This window comes from Garra rufa, chromosome 23 (genome assembly GCF_049309525.1).
Source record: "Garra rufa chromosome 23, GarRuf1.0, whole genome shotgun sequence".
NCBI classification, from domain to species: Eukaryota; Metazoa; Chordata; class Actinopteri; order Cypriniformes; family Cyprinidae; genus Garra; species Garra rufa.
Window position 1 is genome coordinate 27,478,289 of NC_133383.1, and position 25,496 is coordinate 27,503,784.

Here is a 25,496-nt window from a genome sequence, read left to right on the forward strand (position 1 = left end):
ATCCATTCAGCCGTTCTCCTGTTCTGGCGATATCACTTTTAGCATAGCTTAGCATAGATCATTGAATCCTATTAGACCAATAGCATCACATTCAAAAATGACCAACGAGTTTCCATATTTGTCCTATTTAAAACTTGACCCTTCTGTAGTTATATCGTGTACTAAGACCGGTGGAAATGCAAAGCTTCAATTTTCTAGGCTGATAAGATTAGGAACTACACTTCCATTCTGGCGTAATAGTCAAGGAAGTTTGCTGCTGCAATATGGCTGAAGCAGGAGCAGTAATACCACGCAGCACATGTGCAAATGCTAAACTAGCTGGGAACTCATTTCTGATAATACTCCGCCTGCTTCGGCCATATTACAGCAGCAAACTTCCTTGACTATTACGCCGGAATGGAAGTGTAGTTCCTAATCTTATCGGCCTAGAAACTCGCAGCTTTGCATTTCCACCGGTCTTAGTACACGATATAACTACAGAAGAGTCAAGTTTTAAATACAACAAAAATGGAAACTCGTTGATCATTTTTGAACGTGATGCTATTGGTCTAATAGGATTCAATGATCTATGCTAAGCTATGCTAAAAGTGATATCGCCAGAACAGGAGAACGGCTGAATGGATTTCAAAACGGTAAAAATCAACTTATTAACTCGGGGGGAGTTGGAGAATGATCCTATTTCCAAAAAAAGTGGAGTGTTCCTTTAAGAATACATACTCTCCCATGTCTTTTTTTGATAAGGATACCTACCATTTACTTATTATATTATACAAATATTACCTTTATTCACATACTTAAGGGAAAGGAGAGGCTACTCCTCCCAAAATAAGTAATACCGTGATATTATACCGTCACCGTTCAAAAGATGACAAATACCGTGATATTAATTTTAGGTCATATCGCCCACCCCTATTAGTAATGATGAGCTTTTGTTCTAAATATTATATTCTAAAGTGAGTATTTTCCAAGTTCATGTCATGTGACTTGAGTGAGCGATCACACTCGGTTACTACTCAGGGCTGGACATTAACGCTTGTCCGGGACAAGTGGATTTTGTGAAAGGGCAAGTGAAAGGGGATTTTACTTGCCCAACCGGACAAGTAACCTGATTAAAACATCAAGTACAAACAATAACTAGCGCAGCAACGAAACTTTGGTGAGCATAATTCTGATTTTATTACTTAAGATAACTGAAAACGGACAGTATCAAGCTCGTGCAGGCTATCTGACTCACGGAAAATCAACACTAATAGGCTCAACAGCTACACAAAGAAACAAACATGAACAGACATACTGTACTGCGGTAGAAAAGCACCATTACGATTGCAAACGTGAGTGACATTGATTTTATACAACAGTAGTTCAATAAACTAGAAGTTAATATTAACTGACTTACATTTTAGACACATCATTAACCATTTTTGCAAACGAAAATAGTTCTAAGCAACAGCAGAACCTCCGTGAATCTCCGAGCAACACAGCGGTATTTCAGTACTGAATGATTTAGCTTTTTTTTTTTTTAATGAATGGAGTCAGTGAACGAACTGGTTGAATCCATCTATGGTTGAATCCGTGACTCGCTCATTAAGACAGTGACTACTGCCACCTATTGGTGGTTCGATTTTATATTTAAAGGTATTGCATTTTTCCAATATTTTTGTATAACATTAATCTTATTACATTATTTATGTATTTGCAATTTTACTGTGTAAATGCATTTTTTGGAACCTCTTATCTTCATTGAACAGTCTAAGTAAATACAGTTAAATGTCAATTTCATTGCAGGCCCGGTTTTTCCTGTGCAATGGAAAGATGGAGTTTGTTGATACTGATTTAATTTGTGCAACCATACAGAGTCTAATTATTCTAATTTGATGTATTGATAAAATTTAAGAATTTGATGTGAATGATGACACATACAGTTAGTAAGGTTAGGAAAATAAAGTTAAAAAGTGTCCTAGAAATCAATTTAAGGCAAATATCACAAATATTCAGATTAAAGTAAGACCTTATAGAGTAGTGATGAGACTATTGCTTCAGAATGGATTAATTTACAGCAAAAAAGGCATTTTTTTTTTGCCCCGGACAAGTAATTTTTTAACTCGGACAAGTGAATGTCTAATTTTCACTAACTTACTCAGGTATCCTGACTGTACTAAAATGGGTTGGCAAAGTTAATAAAGAAAAAGTTTAGTTGTTCTTGTTATTAAGTGAATCTATTGTTCCTTAGCATTGCTGTTAAGATGACATCAACCCTAACCCCACAGCAAACAGAAACCGAACCGAACCGAACCGTGGCTCCAAAACCGTGAACCGAACCGAACCGTGCCTTCGGTGTATCGTTACACCCCTAATGGGCAGTGTTACGCTGATCTACTCACCCAGTGACGTGGACAAGTGGGGCGTGTTTGAACGAGCCGTTTTAGGGAGGTTTGTGGATGAGTCTTAACTTTTATAATATCTCTTTGGTTTTTTAGACTTTAAGCTTTGCAACTTTACAGATCTTATCTATGCACTAACAGCTTGTAACACTCCAAAGACAAAGGAAAACAAGAAACCGCATCGTATGACCCCTTTAAAAAAAATCCTCGACTGCAATTTGCCTGTGTCGAGTAACCGGCTAAATACCGGAAGTGGCGCATTCAACAGATGAGAATCCATTAAAACCCATTATTAGGCCGTTTTCCAAAACTGCATGATATTAAATCCATAATTATAATAAAGCATAATGCTATTGTAATTTCACAAACTCTATGATTCAATTAACATGTAGTGGAGGTTTTATGTATGCGTTTAGGTTACGTACATGCGTGTCAGAGCGGAACAGTTATTGTTTACATCTGAAGCGTCTCAAACTCCATATATGTCTGTTGTTTTGAGTTTGGGTTTATTGTAACATTCATCCGGGAATGCGCGCCATTCCACCAGATTTGTAAGGTAAATCATTTATAAACCTAGGCAAACACAGGAGAATACATCAATATCTTTCTCAATATACTAAATGTTCATCGTGATTTCGAAATATAAACTCAAACCATCACTCTGAGTTTAAACATTTTGATGTCCACAATTGTCCACTATTCAAGAAGTTACAGTGGTTATTGCATTTCTGTGGAAAAGATATTGCTTTTTTTATTATTTTGAATTATTAAAGATTAAGTTGACATTTGAATTAAATGTTGTTTAGTCAATATTAAACAAGGATGAAACTATTATCAGGCCGTTGGCGCCCTCTGTTTTCTGTAACCATATGATTTCTTGCTTTTGGTTTTTTATTTGAACTAATTACATGCTAAGTAATTTTAAAGGCTATTGTTCACTTACATCTACATTTTTATTACCACAAAAAAAAGCCAAATTATAGTTATAGGGCCCTATGAAATCAGTTTAAATTTTTTATACTTTCTATACTTTAATGGTTAAATTTAGGGTTTTTTTTTTAATCAAAAAGCCTGTCTAATTGAGTTTTTACAGATATTTTTACCAAATTCTCTTCCGTCTTCTGGATTCCTTTTTAATGTTTCCATTGAAAATGTATTAATCAAAAACATCTGCAATTAATTGGGTCGTTTAGATTAATCAACAAATTAGTCGATAGATTAATCGATATAAAAGTAGTCGTTAGTGGCAGCCCTACTTTGTTAGGAAGTTTATCCGAGGTAAATATGAAATTGCCTAGAACCTCAAGGCAAATCACTTAAACGCATAAAGTTGTGTGCGCTAAGCAGCATATCTGATGTATTGTAACTCTAGTGACTGGAGTTGTGAAGTTTCACAAGCTGAATTCAATAATTTGTGCTTTTAAAACGCCATGTCGAGACTTTGAGGCCAGTTTTTGTGCCAGCGTCATGATTAAACCACCCTGTTGCCCTCCCTTAGGGATATTTATCCAGTAATACTACATTGCCGGCTCAATCGGTTCTGTATAATCTCAAATGAAAATCAGGTGCATTGTTCACTTGTTGTTCCCTTCGGCGCTTGGGAAATCAATCTTGAAATCTTCCAAACAGATCCAGCTGTGCGCTAATTTGCTCGAAACGAACATCCAGAGGATTCCCGCATGCATCCAGAACTAAACACAAGAGCAAGCGTAAAATTTTAGCTGATGTCTAGTCCTTTTCATTACTTATGTTTGTCTTGTTTAAAGGGAAAACAAACCCGTATCGGTCTTGACCTGACTTCCTGTTGAGGATCTCAGCTGGCTGCGCTATCAGCACAGGTCTTTTGTGTCGAAGTGCTGATAGTGTAATCTGCAAGATGCCTTCAGTGAGCGTAAGAATGCGAAGAGGGTTTCTCGTGAGGACACAGCCGACTGGCGCTGTGGTTTTTTTCGAGTCTATTGATTGTAACCCGAAGACGCTGTTGTCTGTCTGGCTTTCCATACTATAATTAAGACCCAGCTCTCTTTTGAACTCATAAATGATGTTAGAGTTGAGGTAAAAATGTCTCTCTAGTGGTGTTTTCTTCAGAAAAGCTTAGACTTTATTTGAAGTGCTTGCTGTTTTATCTATAAAGCACTATGAATTACTCTGTATTATCGGAAATAACAAAAACGCAAATCGATACAATTGGAATTAAGCCATTTGAACAAAAGGTTAGCAATTTTTAATGAGTAGTCTTTTAATGGAGATCCTCTTGAATTTCTTGCTCGGACATCTTTCGTGGAAATTAAGTTGTCCATTTGGCTCATGTTCAACTGGCTGAAATAGGACACGAATAGACTGTTCATTTGCAGGAATCATCCTGAGATTTGACAGAGACATATGGTTTCCTTTGTGGCGATTCTTTTTTTTCTACTCTGGCCTGGGGTTCGTTCTGAAACTTGGCATGTGTGCCTGCTAAACCTTTTCATTTTATTTTAAGACTAACTCTTTGTCTTCATTAGCTAGTCACCTGGTGCGCGAAGGCGGCGCTGCTTTAATAGAAAAGCTTTTTTGCTTTTATCTCAAGCCAAGTATAGTGTAGACGGTGGCCAGCAGATGGACTCTCAGTGGTTTAGTGGGGATGGGGTCTTCACACACCAGGATACGAGGGTTAATACCCTCCAAAAGTGTGTCATCTGTCTGGGACGTGGACGCCCAGTCATGCTGGTGTTGGATCCAGGTCTATTGGTTTTGGGTATTTTAAATAGCTGATACGAGCATCCATCGCATGCATATGATGGACTTATGGAGGTTAGTTGGAAATAAAATTAAATAAAGCATTGCATTTTGGGTGCAGACATTAATATCATTAATGTTTGTCTACTATTGATTGGATTTCTGCTGATGGTTGATGATAGGTTTGTGAATTATCGTTATCGTGCTTGATTGCACCTCTGTTAATATCACACAGTGATCGGCCATCTGCTCTATTGTTAATTTGAGGGTTAATACTCAATCGGGTTTTCTATTGTAAGTGTGTGCATGTGTGTGTTTTCAAGAGAGCATTGGGGGAAACTCTTCATCTACTGGTGTTTAAAATAACTAAAGTCCCCATCCCCCTAAAACGAGTCATGTGAGTTTATGTAAACTCACTGCGGTTTCACTTCTTTTAATGGTTTCTCATATACATTCACTTTGCTCTCGTTCTCTTTTTTCCATCTTAATGCCTGGCATTTCACTTTTAGTAAAGCTCAAACTGAAATGTCTTGGTTAAAATATTAGAGCTTTTTTTTTTTTTACATTACATTAATTAAGGGGATTCATGCACAATGTCAAGTTTGAAATTTCAAATTTTAAAGTTGTCCAAATGAAGTTCTTATGCATATTACTAATCTCAGTTTGAGTTTTTATATATTTATGGTGTATATAACAACGTTTTGGCATAAAAGAAAACTCTAACGCTTTGACCCATACAATGTTTTGTTGGCTATTACGACAAATATACCAGTGCTACTTATGACAGGTTTTGTGGTCCAGGGTCACACATTTAGAAGAGCAAACTACCATACTTGTCCTATAGTTTCTGTAATATGCAGCATGTTATGTCTCTATATGTGTGAAATACTGTATAATACTGCCTAAAATATTGTATCACACAATTCAATGTTTGTTGATTTAATGTTGTTATTTGATTGGGCCAGAACTCAAGACAATTTACATATAACTTGGTAAATAAAACTAAACAACCATGCTTATTTCTGAGTTAGAAAAAGTAGGAGTCGACCGATTATCGATATTAAGTTTTTTTTTATGGCTATCAGTCATTTTCAAAATTTAAAAGCATTTAAAGAGTTTTTGTCAGAGTCCTAGTTATTCTTAATTTTGACATTTAATTTTCATTTTTACACCAGACATATATACAGTTGCAATCAAAATTATTCAACCCCCCTTGACCTGCAAGACATTTTGCTGCAGAGAACAACATTTTGTGAAAACAGTTCAACAAAGGCATCAGTAAACTATTAAAGAAAGTTTATTAATACACATTTGAGTAATTCTGAGAATGCAAGTTGATGAATAATGAAAAAAAAATCGAATTGGCTCTAAACATTCATGTTCAAAATTATTCAACCCCTGAAAGTAAATTTGGTGTAGAATCTTTTAGTCTTTAAAACCACCAATAAACGCTGCCTGGAAGTGCTTCGATGCTTCTGTCACCTTTCTGCTGCAATCTTGGGCCATTCCTCCCCTGAAAAAGCTTTTAGATCACTGATAATCATTGGTTTTTACTTTGAAAATACATGGTTGAATTTGAAGCAAGCAGTGGCAATGAGAATTACATCTGGAAACTGAACAGGCCAATTAAAAAACATTCTATGACTGATCCCTGAACCCAAGCGTAAGTAGATTTGGATGTATACTTTGGGATGATTGTCCTGCAGGAAAGTCCATTGATTATTAGCTTCAGACATTGCACAAAAGGCATCACAATGTTTGCCAAAATGGTCTGATACTTTAATAAATCAATGATATCCTTTGTATGGTCATGTTTTCCACTTCCTGCTACAGTAAAACAACCCCATAACAGGACTGGCCCACCTCCATGTTTGATGATGGAGATGGTGTTCTTCGGCTTATAAGCTTTGTCTTTTTTGCACCAGACATACGGCTGATCCATACGTCCAAAAAGTTCCAGTTTGGACACATCACTCCATAAAATATTCTTCCAGAACACCACAGGTCTATCCAAATGAATGTTAGCATGTTCAAGGCAGCCTTTCTGTTCTTCTTGGTCAAGAATGGTATTCAGCAAGATTCCTCAACATGAAGACCGTACTTGTCTAGTGTTCTTCTTTTACATGGCATTGAAATGTTTTTCCTCCTATTGTCTGGTCATCTTGCAAATCTTTGGCTGTGCATTGCAAGTTTTTCTCAGTTGATCTGATCAAACATTTTATGATATTGTGCTTTTTTGTTCAACAGCCTCAACGGTTTTCTGGTTCAACACACTTTATTCCATGGAATACGGCTGCCAGCTGTGTCTCTAGGGACTTGTAATGTCTTAGAAATCTTCATGTAGTTTTAGACTTTCTAATATAGCAAACCATTTCTTCTCTATTGATTTTGCGTGAGCTCTGTTGACTTTACCATATTTGCTACTCATCTTCAGCACATGCATGGGCTAAGAGTATACTGTGTGTAACACCCCAAGCTAATTCCATTTTTAATAAGTTTGTAAAGGCTGAATTATGTTTTAAGACAGTTTTGTTCCTGACCATAAAAATAACTCTTAAAACAGCAATGTTGAGTAGGGGTTGAATATTTCTGTCATAGCTGTGTTATTAAAACAATCCTATAACTCAAAAACATTACATTATATATTGACATTATCATTTTTAATATGCCAGAAAGCTGTTGTAGATGCAGTTTAGTCCTGGATCTTCAGAAAGAGCAAAAATCATTTGTAAAATACTGCAGTCTCTGGGGGGGTTGAATAATTTTGATTGCAACTATATATATATATATCTCACACATATCACTTTAGATAATCTGTTATTGGCCTACTTGATCTGTAATAATCAGTATTGACATCAGCCCTGAAAAACACATATGTGACCCTGGACCAAAAGGTCCTTTTTTTTTTTTTTTTTTTTTTTTTTTTTAATTTATTTTTAATTTGAGACTTCTACATCTGAAAGCAGAATGAATTAGCTTTCCATTGATTTGTTTTGATTGGGCTCTATTTGACTGAGAAACAACTATTTGAAAATCTGAAATCTGAGGGTGCAAAAAAAAAAAAAAAAAATCTGAGAAAATTACCTTTTAAAATAGTCAAAATGAAGTTCTTAGCAATGCATTTTATTAATCAAAAATTAAGTTTTGATATATTTATGGGAGGAACTTTACTAAATATCTTGGAACTATCATTTTTAATTAACTTGTAGTATCACCATGTGGAATATTATTTATAAAGTTATTTTTAAAAAAAATCTGGTTTTAACATTCTACAAATTAAACTCACCTTTAAAGCGAGACACTGCAGGTGAATAGGGTAAAAAAAAACATTGCTTACCCAGTTAATTGATTACATTGATAATTACAAACATTTTTGGTATTACAAGTTTTCTCAAATATTAGGTTTAAATATGCAAATGAGGCGTTATTTAATATGTGCTAAATTGCATACATTTCTAGTACAGAGATCTAAAACTGGATGAAGTCAGTTTCAAAATTCTTGTTGAATTTTTTGACATTAGAGTCAAATGTTTTTACAGAGGGGATTTTGGGTATCTCTCTTTGTCAGTTCATAATTCAGAAAAAAAAAAATTAGACAATATATATATATATATATATTTTTTTTTTTTTTTTTTACCATTTTGGGGGGAATAAAATGTATAAAATCATGCAAAAGTTTGTGTCTAAGTGCTACTGAGATTTCTGGCTCAGTGTAGGAGAAAAAAATCATTTTGAGAAAACGGCCTTTAAAAATATGGTTTGTAATTGAAATCTATTGACACAAATAGATAAAGTGCTATAAAAGAAACCCTTCAAACTGTGTGTTTTCTTACCACTAGCCCAAAATCTCAAACTTGACAGGTGCATAAAGTGTCGTTTGTAATTATGTAATGGTTATCAGCTATAATGTAATCATCCAAATTGGTAAATTTTTATTGGTTCAGTACTATAAATAGTATTGTTCAATTAGACATTAAATTGTACATGAATTACAATTGTGTGTAATTCCGTACCTGTAGTATCACATGGAATTGTATTTGTTTTTTAATATCTGATTTCAAAATTCTACTTATTAAACTCATTGGTTTCAAAAACGTAGTTGACTTTTGTCGTTGGCCTGTCGCTGACTAGAAGTGCCTATCGATCATGTTCTCTGGGCATCATGAAATCTTAATTTCCTCAAGGAATAAGGACACGTTATACTCTGAGCAAGCTTCGCATAATATCTCGGGTGACTTTGTTACATCAGGGTCGGTCTCATTAACTTTTGACATCAGGTAGGAGCGAGTGGACAGGTCGAGGGTTACAATACACGCAGTGCTCACATAACCTGCTCTAATGTTAATGTTCTCCTCAAGGGTTGTCTTTCTTACTCCTTTTGTCTTCTTAAGTGTTTTAATGTTGGTTAGTTTGTTGTATAAATGCTTGTTGTTGGTGTTGGCATGGCTGTTTTAAAGTTTCAAGATACAAACACTACAAATAGTTTTTTTTAAAAGTTAGTTTAACCAAAATGAAGTAAATTAGTCATTTACTCAATCTCAGGTCATTCTAAGCTGATGAGACTCAGTAAGACTCATGTTCGTCTTCTAAACACACAAGAAGAGTTGTTGTTTTTTTTTTGTGTGTGTGAAATTCGAGACCTTTCTCTTCCTCGTTTTGAAAATCCACGCAACCAACACTGGAGCTTCAAAAAGTTTATTAAGACTTTTTATTAATGCCTTCATTTGTGTTTCAAAGATCTTATGGGTTTGAAACGATATGGGTATGTGAGTATGATGACTACAAGTTTTGGCTTCTCTCCTGAATATTACTTTTTGCTTGTTTATTCAAAGCAATAAATTAAACAATTAGAAATAAAACGGCATCATGTATGTAGGCATAGTTTAATAAAATGGACCGAAAACCAATCACAAAGAGTACTTCTTCATTTGAAAACATGAGATGCAATGGGATAGGGAGAACCCTGCCATAAAGTTTTGAGACTTGTTTTTAAAAAGTTGAACTTGCATAAATTGCACATGGCTTTCTAAAACAAATGGCTTGCGAGTCAAGTGCAGTGGTGATAGTTAGGTGTCATTTGGGGTTGATTAATTCTGAAATTAGCATACAATGGCATACAGGCCTGGCATGAAAGTGTAAAAAAAAAAAAAAAAATTAATATCTTTTAAGTAAATGAAAGTTAAATTCTATTTTTTTGGCAAACTAAAGGGGTTTACAATTAAAATGAAAACACCTAATCAAAATAACCCAACTGCAGTTTGAAAAGATTAATTGAAATTCACAATGAAAAATAAAAAAACATGATTTCTGAAAATTGTTAAAACCAGAGTTATCCATTTTTTTTATTTTTATTTTTTTTTCCCCAAATGAACACTTCATTTATAGATACTAGTCTGTATTGTTATTTAAGTGTACTGGCCTACGTTTGATTAATGCTAGGGATGCACCGAAATGAAAATTCTTGGCCGAAACCGAAAAAGAGGAAAACGAGGCCGAAAATCGAAACACCGAAAGAATTATGCCAGTTATTAGCACCATTGCATTTATGGCTATGACTATGTACTGATCTTACTAAAATCAAGGCATTGCAATTGCATAAATTAATATTAAAGTTTCAAAGAATAAATCAATTATATTAATTTAAACAATTATTATCAATCAAGTATTATATTACTTAACATATACATATATTTTACTGCCTTTGTTTAAATTGTTTAATTGTTTAAATTTTTATAACACATTATCTTGTGGATCCATCAGTTCACATTTACAACTCATGTGTTTCTCTTCCAGCTGGAGGCGCTGTCAGAATGGTACACAAAGCAGCGCAGCAAATGACTTTGAAACGTGCAGCGCTCATATTTATTCAATGGATAGCCTTTTGAAGTTTCATCGCAATTCTTGTCTTTCAGTCCCCACATTTAAGACCACCTGAAATCATAATTAAGACTTTCTTAAAGGGATAGTTCACCCAAAAATGAAAATTTGATGTTTATCTGCTTACCCCCAATGTATCCAAGATGTAGGTTACTTTGTTTCCTCAGAAAAACACAAACGAATATTTTTAACGAAAACCGGTGCAGTCTGCCAGCCTTATCATGGAAGTGGATGGGCACCAGACCTTTAAAAGTAAACAAAAACATGCACAGACAAATCCAAATTACACCCTGCGGCTCGTGACGATACATTGATGTCCTAAGACACGAAACGATCGGTTTTTGTGAGAAACTGAACAGTATTTATATCATTTTTTACCTTTGATACACAGCCATGTCCATCTCTCCTGAGCACGCGTTTGGCATCAGTCACGTCACATGTGCACGCGCTTCTGGCGTAGAATACGCAAACGCCGGAAGCGATCTGTTGCATGTATACGACACTCATTGTTTACACAGAGCACAGAGATTGTGGATATAGCGGCTATTCAAAATGGTTATTACTTGCGCGTATCCTGATTGTTTAAACCGATTTAAAGCTAAAAGATTACATTAGTTTGCGCAAACTCATCCGGGACTTTTCACTGATTTCCCCCTACGGCGTTTGCGTATTCTACGCTAGAGCGCGTGCTCATGTGACGTGACTGATGACAAACTCGTGCTCATGACAGATGGACGTGGCTGTGTATCAAAGGTAAAAAATTATATAAATACTGTTCAGTTTCTCACAAAAAACGATCGTTTCATGTCTTAAGACATCAATGTATCGTCACGAGTCGCAGGGTGTAATTTGGATTTGTCTGTGCATGTTTTTGTTTACTTTTAAAGGTTTGGTGCCCATTCACGTCCATGATAAGGCTGGCAGACTGCACCGGTTTTCATTAAAAATATTCGTTTGTGTTTTTCTGAGGAAACAAAGTAACCTACATCTTGGATGCATTGGGGGTAAGCAGATAAACATCAAATTTTCATTTTTGGGTGAACTATCCCTTTAACCCCTAACAACACTGCAGTCATCAATGAAAATTAAGAGCTTGATTTAAGACTTTTAAAACAAACCTTACACAAAATACGTTTATTTTTATTTTTTTCCCACCGTGTTCGGGGCACAAGAAAAATAGTAGGGGACTAAATTAATATCAGCAAATGAAGTATAATCGCCTCTTATCGTCTCTGAGAGAATGCATGTCAGATGCTGAAAGCGCTGTCAGTGTTTACTTTCACTTTAACGTATTGCGCAGTTTTCACGTTGCTTGTGTGATATCCATTGGCTCACCTCCATGGTTTAAAACATAATTATTTATAAATATACAGTAAATAGAAAAGACAAATCTTTAAAATATTGTGACGTAACGCCAACGTAAAGCCATTGTTTTTGACTCACTGAAAGCTACATCTGTCTCTTTCTCTGCTCTCATCACTGGCTGCGCGCACGACTGCAGACACAGCCCCTCTTGAAATTTCAGCATTACAAGTTTTGCAAATCGCTAACCCTGGGTCTTTCTCAGATATACTGAAATACGTCCACACCGTAGACGTGTTGCTTCAGACAAGCACGTGCTGGATGCGGTTTCTGTTTGCGTCAACATACTGTTTCGGTGATAAAAATCTTTCGGCCGAAAACCGAAAATGCACTTTTAGGCTATTTTCGGTGGCCAAATATTCAGTGCATCCCTAATTAATGCTTCGTCTTAAAGTTTGGATGATACAGTAAAATTCAGGTTTTTTTTTTTTCTGACTGGATTCTGTGAGAATAGTGTAGCTTGAAAATACTGAAGTATATCTTCTTTATTATATGGTATGACAACATAAATGCTTTGCTTTTGTTTCTTTGAGGCAATATTCTTAGACTTGCTTTGGATTCCTGAGGCTGATTTTCCTTCTCCAATAAGTGTACTGTACAGCAAAGCTGAATTAATATTCATTTAGTTATTGCCAGTGTGCATATAGGAAAAATACGTCTATAGCCCACAGGGTCGCCGCTGCAGGAAAAATCTAAATGAACAATTTAGCAAGCTTTTTTTTTTTTTTTTTTTTTTACCAAATTCTGTGTTTAAGCATGTCTAATTATTTTAATGTATAAAACTTAAAATTAACATTTATTTGTACATTTGTGAACTTTATTTATTTTTCCCTCAGGAATTGTTGTGTATTTTTAATTTTTTTATTTATTTTTTCCTGGCATAAAACATTTGATTTACCTTTTAATTAAATGAAATTCTTTTTGGCAAACCAAAGGGGTTTTACAAATAAGTTTAAAACATTGGAGAAATATAAAAGGTTTCAATCATTTTAGTAGTAGTGGTGGTGATGTTATGTACAATAGTAATAAATGTAACAATTTCTTCGAGTTAAACCAGACTTTTATTTTGACGAGTTGCCATTAGGACGCTTAACTTCCTGTGTGTATTACAATAGTTTTGTTCAAATTAAATGGTTAAATGCTCATTAAGTATGCTAAGCAGTTCTGGAGATGTTATTCATGTATTTATTTCCTCATTTAGTGAGGCAGCAGAGTCTGAAAACACTGAGCGTTAGGTGTGCTTCAATATGTGTTCTTTGAGGAAATATTCTTAGACTTGCTTTGGATTCCTGATAGGGCTGCACGATATTAGGAAAATATGCGATATTGGTGTTGAATATTGCGATAACAATATTTCTTGCGATATTACATTTCCCAAGAGAAATGCTTTATTATCTATTTTTTAAAATATTTTATATATGTAATGATCATGCTAAAATAAACAGGTTATAGATATTCTTCTGTCATCCGAATTAAATCTAATTCAATATGTCAAGGAAGTTGCAAAAATGTTGACTTTAAAACACTATGAATGACTTAAAACCTCGGCAGATATTCTGATTTCTGGTTTGCTGTTACCATAGACCTGCAAACACAAAATGAATTGCTTTCAAACATTACTTTTTATTTACATGTAAGAGCATCTTTTAAACTAAATATTTCCTTGCCTTGCCTGTTGTTTTTTTTTTTTTTTTTTTTTTTTTTTAAATAAAACATTATTAAACAAATTTTATTAAAACTACTATTAAACTTAAAGTTAGGAGCATCAAAAAAAAAAATTAGGAGCACCCAATTTCTTTTTAGTAATGCACTGATCTTTATTCTTCATGGCTGATTCCAATTGCCAGGCAAATCAAATGGGCTGTTTCTGAAAGCTTCAGAATCAAATGTTTAAAAAATTACAGTATAAATAACAAAAAATAGACAATAAATGCAGCCATATTCAAAGTAGACTACTCTTTTAATTTTTTTTTACGATTTTTTTTAAGTATGATACAGAGTTATAGACAACTTCACAACTTATTATAGCCCACATTCTAATGACAGCCTAGATATTTTATCTAGTCTAATTTGCGTGCATTGGGGAGTCGCTCTCTAAACGTGGGGTATTAAAATTGCTTTTAAATGCGCGTAGCCTACGCGTTTTACTTTTGGTTTCGTTTAAGGATCGCGCGAAACTCTCGGCGGTGAGGAGCATGCACTCTGCAATACAAGAGATTACTTTAACAAACCACTTGAAAGTCGGAGGACACCAACAGGATTTTGAAAAGCGTGTCCCCAGTGGAAAATACTCCCCTTCGCTGAGTTATCATCTGATGTGAATGAATGCCGCGTTGTACAGAACCTTTTTACTGTCCACAATAAAAAATCGTCATACCACACAACCCTAATTGCAATGCAGTTTGTGCAAATCCGGAACAGAGGTTTCAGAAAAAAATACGTCCGGTTCCTAGTTCAGCGGTGCGCATTGTCAGTGACAGGAAGACGGCTAATATCTCAAATCTTCATTAAAGGTAACACTAAAGATTAAGTTTAAATGGTTATGTAATGTTGGAGAGAACGGCGAACGCATCAGCTCACAGCAGTCTGTGCAGTAGTTAGGTTAGCGAAAGTTTTGTAAAGAAATGAAACTAGGTCGCACCACAACAGTTTCTCGCACTCGCACAAATGCTCCCAAATATAATTTGTGGTTGTGCAGATTAAATTTTGGGAGCATAAACGGTGGCAATTTTGATTCCTGTACAGTTCTTTTTAGGCACAAGTTCAACGCTGCTGTCATTTTCTCCCTTCATACTCCTGCCGTATTTATTTTTCATTCTCTGCTCTGAGCCACAGGGTTCACCTGTTCGCCCGTTCTAGCCAATAGCATTATAGAACCTACTTGGGAGGCGGGTATAAAGATAGTAAGCCCCCATCTGTTTGGTCAAATGAGGACAGCTTATGCATGCAACGCACAAATGTTTGGCACATAAATTAAATGTCAGTTATCGCAACTCTCTGCGATACTGATATGGTGACAACGATAATTTTTCGATATATCGTGCAGCCCTAATTCCTGAGGCTGATTTTCTTCCTTCAATAAGTGTGCTTTACAGCAAAAATTCATTTGGTTATTGCCAGTGCGCATATAGGAAAAATGCTTCTGGAGCCCACAGGGCCACTGCTGCAGGAAAAATCTAAATGAACAACTTACCAGGCGAAATCATCAAATTTCAGTGTTTGCAAAGGTTTCTCAAGCGTACTTATGATAAGAACAGGTCGCTGGTGGAGTCTGGCACGTGTTCGAGTCCCTTTTCAGAGACGGTTAAACCACAGGGGGCCCAAACTTCATTCATCACATATCAAGTCTGTGCGAGTCCTGTTCCTGTCTGCACCGTGTCTGTTTCTCATCCCATGTTTCTTTTTCAGAGCTACTGAAGGTCTGTGTGCTTGTCTGATTGACCGATAGCGTTCTTTATCTTAAGTGTGATGTAGTCAAACGACAGTAGGTCATAGGCTCCTGTCCTGTGCTGCATGTTTAAATGTTGATATCTGATGTGAAATCCGAACCCTTGAATGAAACGTCTCTTATAACGTTAATTGCCCTGTTCGTCTCATCACACCGCATGATGAGCGGGGAACAGATTATGCACTGTAAGTAGAGCTGGGCGATGTAGCAGATAATGTTAGGAGATATTTTTTGAGCATAAATCTTCTTAAAAATGCTGATTTAAGTGTTTCCTCGATGTTTTTTGTGCAACAACTTGTCGTAAAAGTAATTGAGGCATTGGTTTTTACACTAAATGAATGAAAAAAAAATCATCTAAATTCATTTGATTCAAAGCTAATTGCTGAATCAGTTAATTTAGAGACAATCTGAGTTGTTGCATGCACATACTGCCTATTTTTCATTGCGATTATATTGTGAATGTTCAATATATCGCCCAGCCCTATCTGTAACTTTAAATACATTTGTCAGTTTCTCTTCGGTTTTCTCATCTCACTGTTATATGTGAAATTTTCCATTAGAGAGGCTTCTTTTATTGGAGGTGGGCCGCGTTTGGGCCGGCTTTGGGCCTGACCTGCGCGAAGCATCTCGAATAAAAGAAACGATGCCCTTCGATTTATCCCGTCATGGTACTTCATCTTGGTATTTTTGAATGAATCATGCCCCATGTTTATCATTTTTTGTTTCTTTGTGTTTTTGTTTTTCTTTCTTTTTGTTTTTGTTTTGTTTACTTTCTGTGCACAGCAATTGCTCTGAAATTTGGGGACTGAGTACACCAAATACGATAGAACAGTGGGATACCTCAGGCCTTTACAGCTACCCTGACCAAACCAGGTGAATATCCTCTCCTGACATTGTGCCACACTCACCCCACGAGACACAGGTGGGGCTGAACGAGCACAGGGGGCTCCAGGGGCCGTGAATAAACATTTTAACGCGCTTTATTTATAATTGATGTACAATTAATATCTTGAAGATGGAATCACTTTTGTTTTTGTAGAGTTGTAATTCTAAATGTTACAGTAGATTTAAAGCAGATGGATATGTTTTTGTAATTCATACATTCACTTCACGGAAGCAAGATGTTTAAAACAGTAGTTCTCAACTGATTTTATTTATCGTTTTATATTTGGTGACCCAGCTATTTTTACACTTTATGTAAACACTTTTTATATATGCTGTGCTAAAGTTTGCGGTCAGTAAGGTTTTTTGGTATTATTATAAAAATTTGAACTAATACTATTATTCAGCAAGGATGCATTTAGCAAAATACATCTGTATTTTGATGAGCAAATAAAGGCTTGGTGAGCAGAAAATAAATTTCATTATAAAAAATGTAAATAATATATAAAATAAATATATATGTTAGTATTTTTTTATTTTCTAAATCTTTTTTTTTTTTAATTTTAGATATTTTATTTTTTATTATTATTATTATTATTATTATATACATTTTTAAACTACAGTTTGATTATCAAATAAATTCAAATGTATAAATAAAATATGTGAATAATATATAAAATAGTAAAAAAAAAGATGTTTTTATGTATATTTTAAAAACTGTATTTTGATCAAATAAATGCAGGCTTGGTGAGCATTTATTTAAAATGTGTAAATAAACAAAATGGTGAGCGTTTTATTATAAAATATGTAAATATATAAAATAGAAAATGATTTATTTATTTTTAACTGTGTTTTGATGATTGAATAAATGCAGGATTGATGAGCGTAAAATTTCATAAATGTAAATATATAAAAAATATTTTATGTATTTTGATTATTAAAAATGCAGGCTTGGTGCATTTTATAATTCCATTACAAAATATTTAAATAATAGTAAATATATTATTTTTACTATTATTATGATTATTATTAATATTTCAACTATTTTACTGTCAAACAAATGCATGCTTGGTGAGCATAAAATAAATTTGGTTATAAAATATGTATAAAATATAAAATTAATTTATTTTTATTGTATTTTGATGATCACATAAATGCAGGCTTGGTGAGCATAAAATAAATTTCATAAATATGTGAATGTATAATTATTGATTTGTATTTAAGATACATTTTAATCAAATGCAGGTTTGGTGAACAAGAAATGTCATAAATGTAAATGTATAAATATTATTATTATTATTATCATTATTAAGTATCATCATCATTATTGTTGTTATTATTTTTTTTGTAAGTTGTATTTTGATGATTAAAAAAATGCATAATTTCACTATAAAATATTTAGTTAAATATATAAAATGAAAACATTATTTATTTATCTTGATGATCAAAACAATCAGGCTAGGTGAATTTCATAAAATATGCAAATATATAAGTGTTGCTGTTATTATTATTGTTAAACTGTATTTTGATGATCCAAAAAAGGAGGCTTGGTGAGTGTAAAATGTAATAACTTTATCATTTCATAAAATGTCATAAAATCGGTAACACTTTACAATAAGGTTCATTAGTTAAACCTTAGTTAATGTATTAACTAACATGAACTAACCATGAGCGATACATTTGTTACTGTATTAACTAATCTTTATTACCCTTAGTTAACGGAAATACAGTTGTTCATTGTTCATGTTAGTTCACACTGCGTTAACTAATGTTAACAAAATTTTAATAATGCATTAGTAAATGTTGAAATTATCATTAACAAAGATTAATAAATGCTGTATAAGTGCAGTTCATTATTAGTTCATGTTAACTAATGTGGTTAACTAATGAACCTTATTGTAAAGTGTTACCATAAAATCTGCATATAATATATTTTATAATAATTTTTATGATCAAAAACATGCAGACTTGGTGAGCATGAAATCAATTTCATTATAAATATGTAAATAATACATAAAATAAATGTCATTTGTTTGTTTTTTAAATAAATTTTTGATGATCAAATTAATACAAACTTGGTAAGCATAAAATACATTTCTGAATGATATATGAAATCATTAAACAAAATATGTAAATTATATATAAAATTGAAAAAATATATAATTTTTATTTTAGATAAATTTTAATTATCAAATAAATGCGGTCTTGATGAGCATAAGAAACGTTACACATTAAAAAAAGATCTTACCGACTTCAAACTTTTCACTGGTATCTTATGTAATTTATGCATTATGATTGGATGCATATTAAAATTAAGATGAACATTTTCCCACATTTTAAAACCGTTATATGGTTATTTGGATTTAGATTATTATTTTTCTTTCTCCAGTGATATATACCACCCGTTTTTTGAGGTCACCAACCACCAGTTGAGAACCAGTGATTTAAAATTTTAGCATTGTGTTATTGTAGCTAAACTTTGAGATGTTTGATTCATAATAGATGAAGCCTGTATATCTGGTGTTGATGACTTGCCGTCTAATCTCACCATCTCCCCTCTTCCCTCCATCCATGCATGTCTTTCTCTGGTCATTTGGCACGCTCCCTCTCTTCCATTTCTCTCACCCCTCTCTCTGTGGATGCTCGGGTCAGATCTCTGGACGGGCGTCTGCAAGTGTCTCACCGCAAAGGTCTGCCTCATGTCATCTACTGCCGTCTATGGCGATGGCCCGACCTGCACAGCCATCACGAGCTGCGCGCCATCGAGACCTGCGAGTACGCCTTTAACCTCAAGAAGGATGAAGTCTGCGTCAACCCCTACCATTACCAACGGGTGGAGACGCCAGGTATGGAAACTAACAATGTTTGTCATTTAAACAGATACAGCTGTACACTTCCTTACTAAGCGTTCATTCAATCATGTGAACATTCGCTCCTGTAGTTCTTCCTCCTGTCCTCGTGCCAAGACACACAGAGATCCTGACTGAGCTGCCTCCTCTGGACGACTACACCAACTCCATACCTGAAAACACCAACTTCCCAACAGGGATCGAGCCTCCTAACAATTATATACCAGGTAGAAACACATTCCACACCATGTGTCGTGTCCAGAAATTTAAGGTCGAAGACTCTGTGGGTAATTGTGTAGCTCTAACGAGTTGTTTCTGAACGTGTTTAGAAACACCTCCACCGGGATACATCAGTGAGGATGGGGAGGCCAGCGACCAGCAGATGAATCAAAGTATGGACACAGGTACATTCCCGAAGTGACACCACTACATGGGAATGACAGCCACGTGTGTTTGCACTTTAGACAGTAAAGCACAATCTGCTTTTACTGTGGTAGTTTCCTTTCCGAGCTCCAGCTAGAGTTCCCCTGAAGTATCTTCTGTGATTGCATACTGATAGTTGGATAACAGGGCTATACACATAGCAGTGGTGCTACAGAGGTTGAAATTTTTTATAGCACAGGCCAAACGGTTGACCACATTAGAGGATGGATACCCAAGCCGAGCCCGACGGTACCCGACGGAACCCAAAGGGCCGGGACAGATATTTAGAAAGGATGCTCGGGTTCGGGTCGGGCTCGGTTACATCAGCGCGATAGTGCGCCTGTGTTATAACAGCGCCTTTTGCCCCGTGTGCACTGATGCGCTCATCTGTTGACATTTCCGAACGCCTTCCTACAGTTGCTTAATAAAAGCGGGCTTTCCACACAAAAAAAGTGCATGTGTCATTAGTATGAGGAAAAAAAAAGATTTTAACTGTGTCGGGCTGGGATCGGGCTCGGACATAAATATCTTAATGCCTGTCGGGTTCGGGTCGGGCTCGGTTACTGCTCTGTCGGACGCGGGCCGGGCTCGGACAGAAAAACGCGGCCCGATCCGCACTCTAGACCACATGCACGGAGCATTCTTGAGAACTTCTGCATAATGATAAGCAGCTCGTAAACTTCCGCTGAAGCTCATTTTATATCTACTATATATAGGTAGACATTCTTGAGACTCCTCTACTGCCTTGCTCTTATCAGAAACTGAGAAAAATAATAATTGCAACATTGTAAATAATGATAGCGGCATGAACATTCAGTTTCATATTATTTAACAACACATAATTTAAATGCAGAGTCTGCATAGTTGTACATTTAAATGCTGACTGCTAAACAGTATCATAAGATGTTTAGGTTAATGTTAGCTAGCTAGCGATACTTCAAGGACATCTTTATCGTAGTCTTGATAATCAGTAACGTGCCTTCATTGCCATGAACACATTTTAAAACTTGTAATATTTTAAAGCCTTTATTTTTCAACTCTACATCTGTGCAGTGAAATTAATTTCAAAGACTCACCTTTCATTCATAAAGAGACATGGGAAAAGCCTTTTCATGGATGAAAATATGAAATTACCCATATAACCATAAGATGGCAGCAGAGGATCAATCATTGGCTGCAGATGCCACTTCAACTTCCTAGTTTTTTTAGGACGTCTTGCTTTTCGTTTTATTATAAAATGACTAGTTTTATACCTAACAATGAAGGCAAGTAACTTGCCTTCATTGCCATAAACACATTTTAAAACTTGTAATATTTTAAAACCTTTTATTTTTCAACTCTACATCTGTGCAATGAAATTCATTTCAAAGACTCACTTTTCATTCATAAAGAGACATGGAAAAAGACTTTTCATGGATGAAAATGATATAAAATGACCCATATAAGCAGAAGATGGCAGCAGAGGATCAATCATTGGCTGCAGATGCCACTTCAACTCCCTAGTTTTTTTTAGGGCATCTTGCTTTTCGTTTTATTATAACATGACTAGTTTTATACCTAACTAGTCATAAAATGACTAGTTTTATGCCTAACAATGAAGGCAAGTCATGAACACATTTTAAAACTTGTAATATTTTAAAGCCTTTATTATTTTTCAACTCTACATCTGTGCAATGAAATTAATTTCAAAGACTCACTTTTCATTCATAAAGAGACATGGAAAAAGCCTTTTCATGTTTGAAAATATGAAATTACCCATATAACCAGAAGATGGCAGCAGGGGATCAATCATTGGCTGCAGATGCCACCTCAACTCCCTAGTTTTTTCAGGACATCTTGCTTTTCGATTTATTATAAAATGACTAGTATAATAAATCGTAGTACTTTTACCCCACTGAAGTATATAGTATAGCCAGTGCAGTAAGTCTTTTAAAATTAAAATAAGCTCAGACACAAACAGTCTATAATGTTGAGTTATTATATATAGTTTTATATAGTTCACTAAATAAGCTAAATATTAATGGTATAATAATTAAATTCACTCAATATGAATCTATATGAATTTGAAATATTTTATATAATTTAATGCAGTAATCAAATCAGTGTCTTGCCATCACCTACTGGCAGATCTGTTCAGTTATTTAAATCTTTAATATTTCTGTACTCAATTTTATATTTATAATCTAATCTAAACATGAATTTATGAATTTGATTGCACTCATGCCACCTCTGAGTTTCATTAAACATATATGAAAAGGTAAAAACAAAATTCCCCTATAAATCACTTTAAGGAGGCAAATATCACCTCGTAATGGGAAGGCAATTTTTTTAGCAGATTTTTTGATTATTGTTTAGAATGTGCTCCTGAAATTTTGACTCTGCTCCTAAATTTAAGTTAGAAGCACAACTACTTCTAACTAGAAAAGTAAGCGTAGAGCCCTGACATAATATACAAATAAAACAAACAGTGCTTTATATTTCAGGTACAGTATTTAGCAGTAGCCAAACATTCAAGAAACTGATAGATTTCACTCTGGTGACTTCATCTGCAAATTCGCATTTAGATCTACCTTGTCCAATCAAAAACGATGGAAAGCACCAAGTCCATGTCCTGTATTTTTAATTTTTTTTTATATGTATATCTCAATACAGAGATATGTTGCAAGTTTTACATGGGCAAGCACCAAAATAAATAAAATCTATTTATTTCACTTTGTGTGTTGTGTTCTTGTGTAAGAAATTTTGTTTTGTTTGTTTTTTCGTCAGGTTCTCCTGCAGAACTATCACCAAGCACACTCTCGCCTGTCAATCATGGCATGGGTAAGATCTCACTAACTACTTGAATTTAGCTCTTCGAAAGTCTTTTTGATCTTAAGAAATGAGAACGATTTCATACTACTATAGTCATACATTGGTTTTGCACAATACATTTGAGTTTGTGAGGTTGTTCTTACATTTGCTCTTTTCATCTGTGTTTCAGACCTTCAGCCAGTGACTTACTCAGAGCCCGCATTTTGGTGCTCCATAGCTTATTATGAACTAAACCAGCGGGTCGGAGAAACATTCCACGCCTCTCAGCCTTCCCTCACTGTGGATGGCTTCACAGACCCCTCCAATTCAGAACGCTTCTGCCTGGGCCTGCTGTCCAACGTCAACCGCAACGCCACCGTGGAGATGACCCGGAGACACATAGGTACCAAAACATCTTCAGATGCTCTAGTATATATTGTTTCAGTTGAGTTTAAGCGAACAGTTCGCCCAAAAAGAAAATATTTTATATTCAATCAGAGATGCAACAATTCCTCAATTCTATTCGAGTATTCAATTAAAAAAAATCCTCGATTGCGTTTTGTCTGTGTCGAGTATTTGGCAAAATACTGGAAGTGGCACATTCCACATATAAAACCCATTTAAAAAATGTTAATAAAACATAATGCTATTAAGAATTCACAACCGCTACAATTCAATAAAAAAAATGCCCTTTTAATTCTTTACATGCGTTTTAGTTATGTACGTCCATCTAATTTAGCTCTATTTATAATAAATTATGCTTTTTAATTTTAATAGTATTTGTATTTTATTTTTTTTTTCCTTTACTTGCTTTTGATACTTTATTTAAATTACTGCCTCATTGCTATTATGTGTGTATTTGAAGTCATTTAAATGCTGTTGTTTGCTTGGGTGTATTTTGTTACCTAAGAAAAAGGAATTATAATTATCAGATTACTCGATTAATCGTCAGAATAATCAACCAATTACCAAAATAATCATAAGTGACAGCCCTAGTACTCCCCTTCAGTCCATTCAAGATGTAGAGATGATCTTTTTATTTGCGTCTAATTTTATTACTACAAAATATTACTTCGAAAGATCTGATTACTCGATTAATCATCTGGTTTCTAAAATAATCGTTAGTGACAGCCCTCGTACTCGCCTTCAGTCCATCCAAGACATAGAGATGAGTTTTTCCTATTTTTATTACTACAAAAAAAGAATGATCCGTTTACTCAATTAATCGTCAGAATAATCGACCGATTACCAAAATAATTGTTAGTGACAGCCCTAGTGTACACCCCTTCAGTCCATTCAAGATGTAGAGATGATCTTTTTATTTGCGTCTAATTTTATTACTACAAAATATTAATTAGAAAGATCTGATTACTCGATTAATCGTCTGTTTTCTAAAATAATCGTTAGTGACAGCCCTCGTACTCGCCTTCAGTTCATTCAAGATGTAGAGAGAATTTTTTTCTTTGCATCTTTTTATTACTACAAAATAATTAGAAAGGTCCAATTACTTGATTAATCATCAGAATAGCCAACCAGTTACCCAAATAATCACTAGTGACAGCCCTAGTACTCGCCTTCAGTCCATCCAAGATGTTGAGATGAGTTTTTCTTTGCGTCTATTTTTATTACTACAAAAAATAATTAGAATGATACGATTACTCGATTAATCGTCAGAATAATAGACCGATTACTAAAATAATCATTAGTGACAGCCCTAGTACTCGCCTTTAGTCCAAGATGTAGAGATTTTTTTTCCATCTATCTTTATTACTACAAACAAATCTAGAATGATCCAATTACTCGATTAATTGTCAGAATAATCGACCGATTACCAAAATAATCGTTAGTGACAGCCCTAGTGTACACCCCTTCAGTCCATTCAAGATGTAGAGATGATCTTTTTATTTGCGTCTAATTTTATTACTACAAAATATTAATTAGAAAGATCTGATTACTCGATTAATCGTCTGTTTTCTAAAATAATCGTTAGTGACAGCCCTCGTACTCGCCTTCAGTTCATTCAAGATGTAGAGAGAATTTTTTTCTTTGCATCTTTTTATTACTACAAAATAATTAGAAAGGTCCAATTACTTGATTAATCATCAGAATAGCCAACCAGTTACCCAAATAATCACTAGTGACAGCCCTAGTACTCGCCTTCAGTCCATCCAAGATGTAGAGATTTTTTTCCATCTATCTTTATTACTACAAAAAAATCTAAAATGATCCAATTACTCGATTAATCATCATAATAATCGACCGATTACCAGAATAATCGACCGATTACCAAAATAATCGTTAGTGACAGCCCTAGTACTCGCCTTTAGTCCATTCAAGATGTAGAAAGAATTTTTTCTTTGCATCTATTTTTATTACTACAAAAAATAATTAATGATTCGATTACTCTATTAATCATCTGAATAATCAACAGATTACTAAAATAATCATTAGTGACAGCCCTAGTACTCGCCTTTAGTCCAAGAGGTAGAGATTTTTTTTCCATCTATCTTTATTACTACAAAAAAATCTAGAATGATCCAATTACTCGATTAATTGTCAGAATAATCGGCCGATTACCAAAATAATCGTTAGTGACAGCCCTAGTACTTGCCTCCAGTCCATCCAAGATGAGTTTTTTTTTTTTTGGTCTATTTTTATTACTACAAAAAAATTTGAATGATCCGATCAATTAATCATCAGAATAATCAAACGATTAGCAAAAAAATCATGATCAAATAATCACTAATAATCATTAGTGACAGCCCA

At 34.6% G+C, this 25,496-nt stretch overlaps 1 protein-coding gene across 2 annotated transcripts in view; it reads left to right on the forward strand.

The window, feature by feature from the left end:
* The window catches only part of smad2 (SMAD family member 2), a 45,743-nt gene that overhangs the window by 15,532 nt on the left and 4,715 nt on the right, over positions 1-25,496 (forward strand). The window contains exons 4-9 of one of the 2 annotated variants that reach the window (XM_073829095.1): positions 16,570-16,659; positions 19,321-19,514; positions 19,610-19,744; positions 19,847-19,921; positions 22,707-22,760; positions 22,921-23,133. In XM_073829095.1, coding sequence (XP_073685196.1) covers positions 16,570-16,659; positions 19,321-19,514; positions 19,610-19,744; positions 19,847-19,921; positions 22,707-22,760; positions 22,921-23,133 — 761 coding nt within the window. The remainder of the gene's footprint in view (positions 1-16,569; positions 16,660-19,320; positions 19,515-19,609; positions 19,745-19,846; positions 19,922-22,706; positions 22,761-22,920; positions 23,134-25,496) is intronic. The other variant, XM_073829096.1, reaches the window with a different exon arrangement.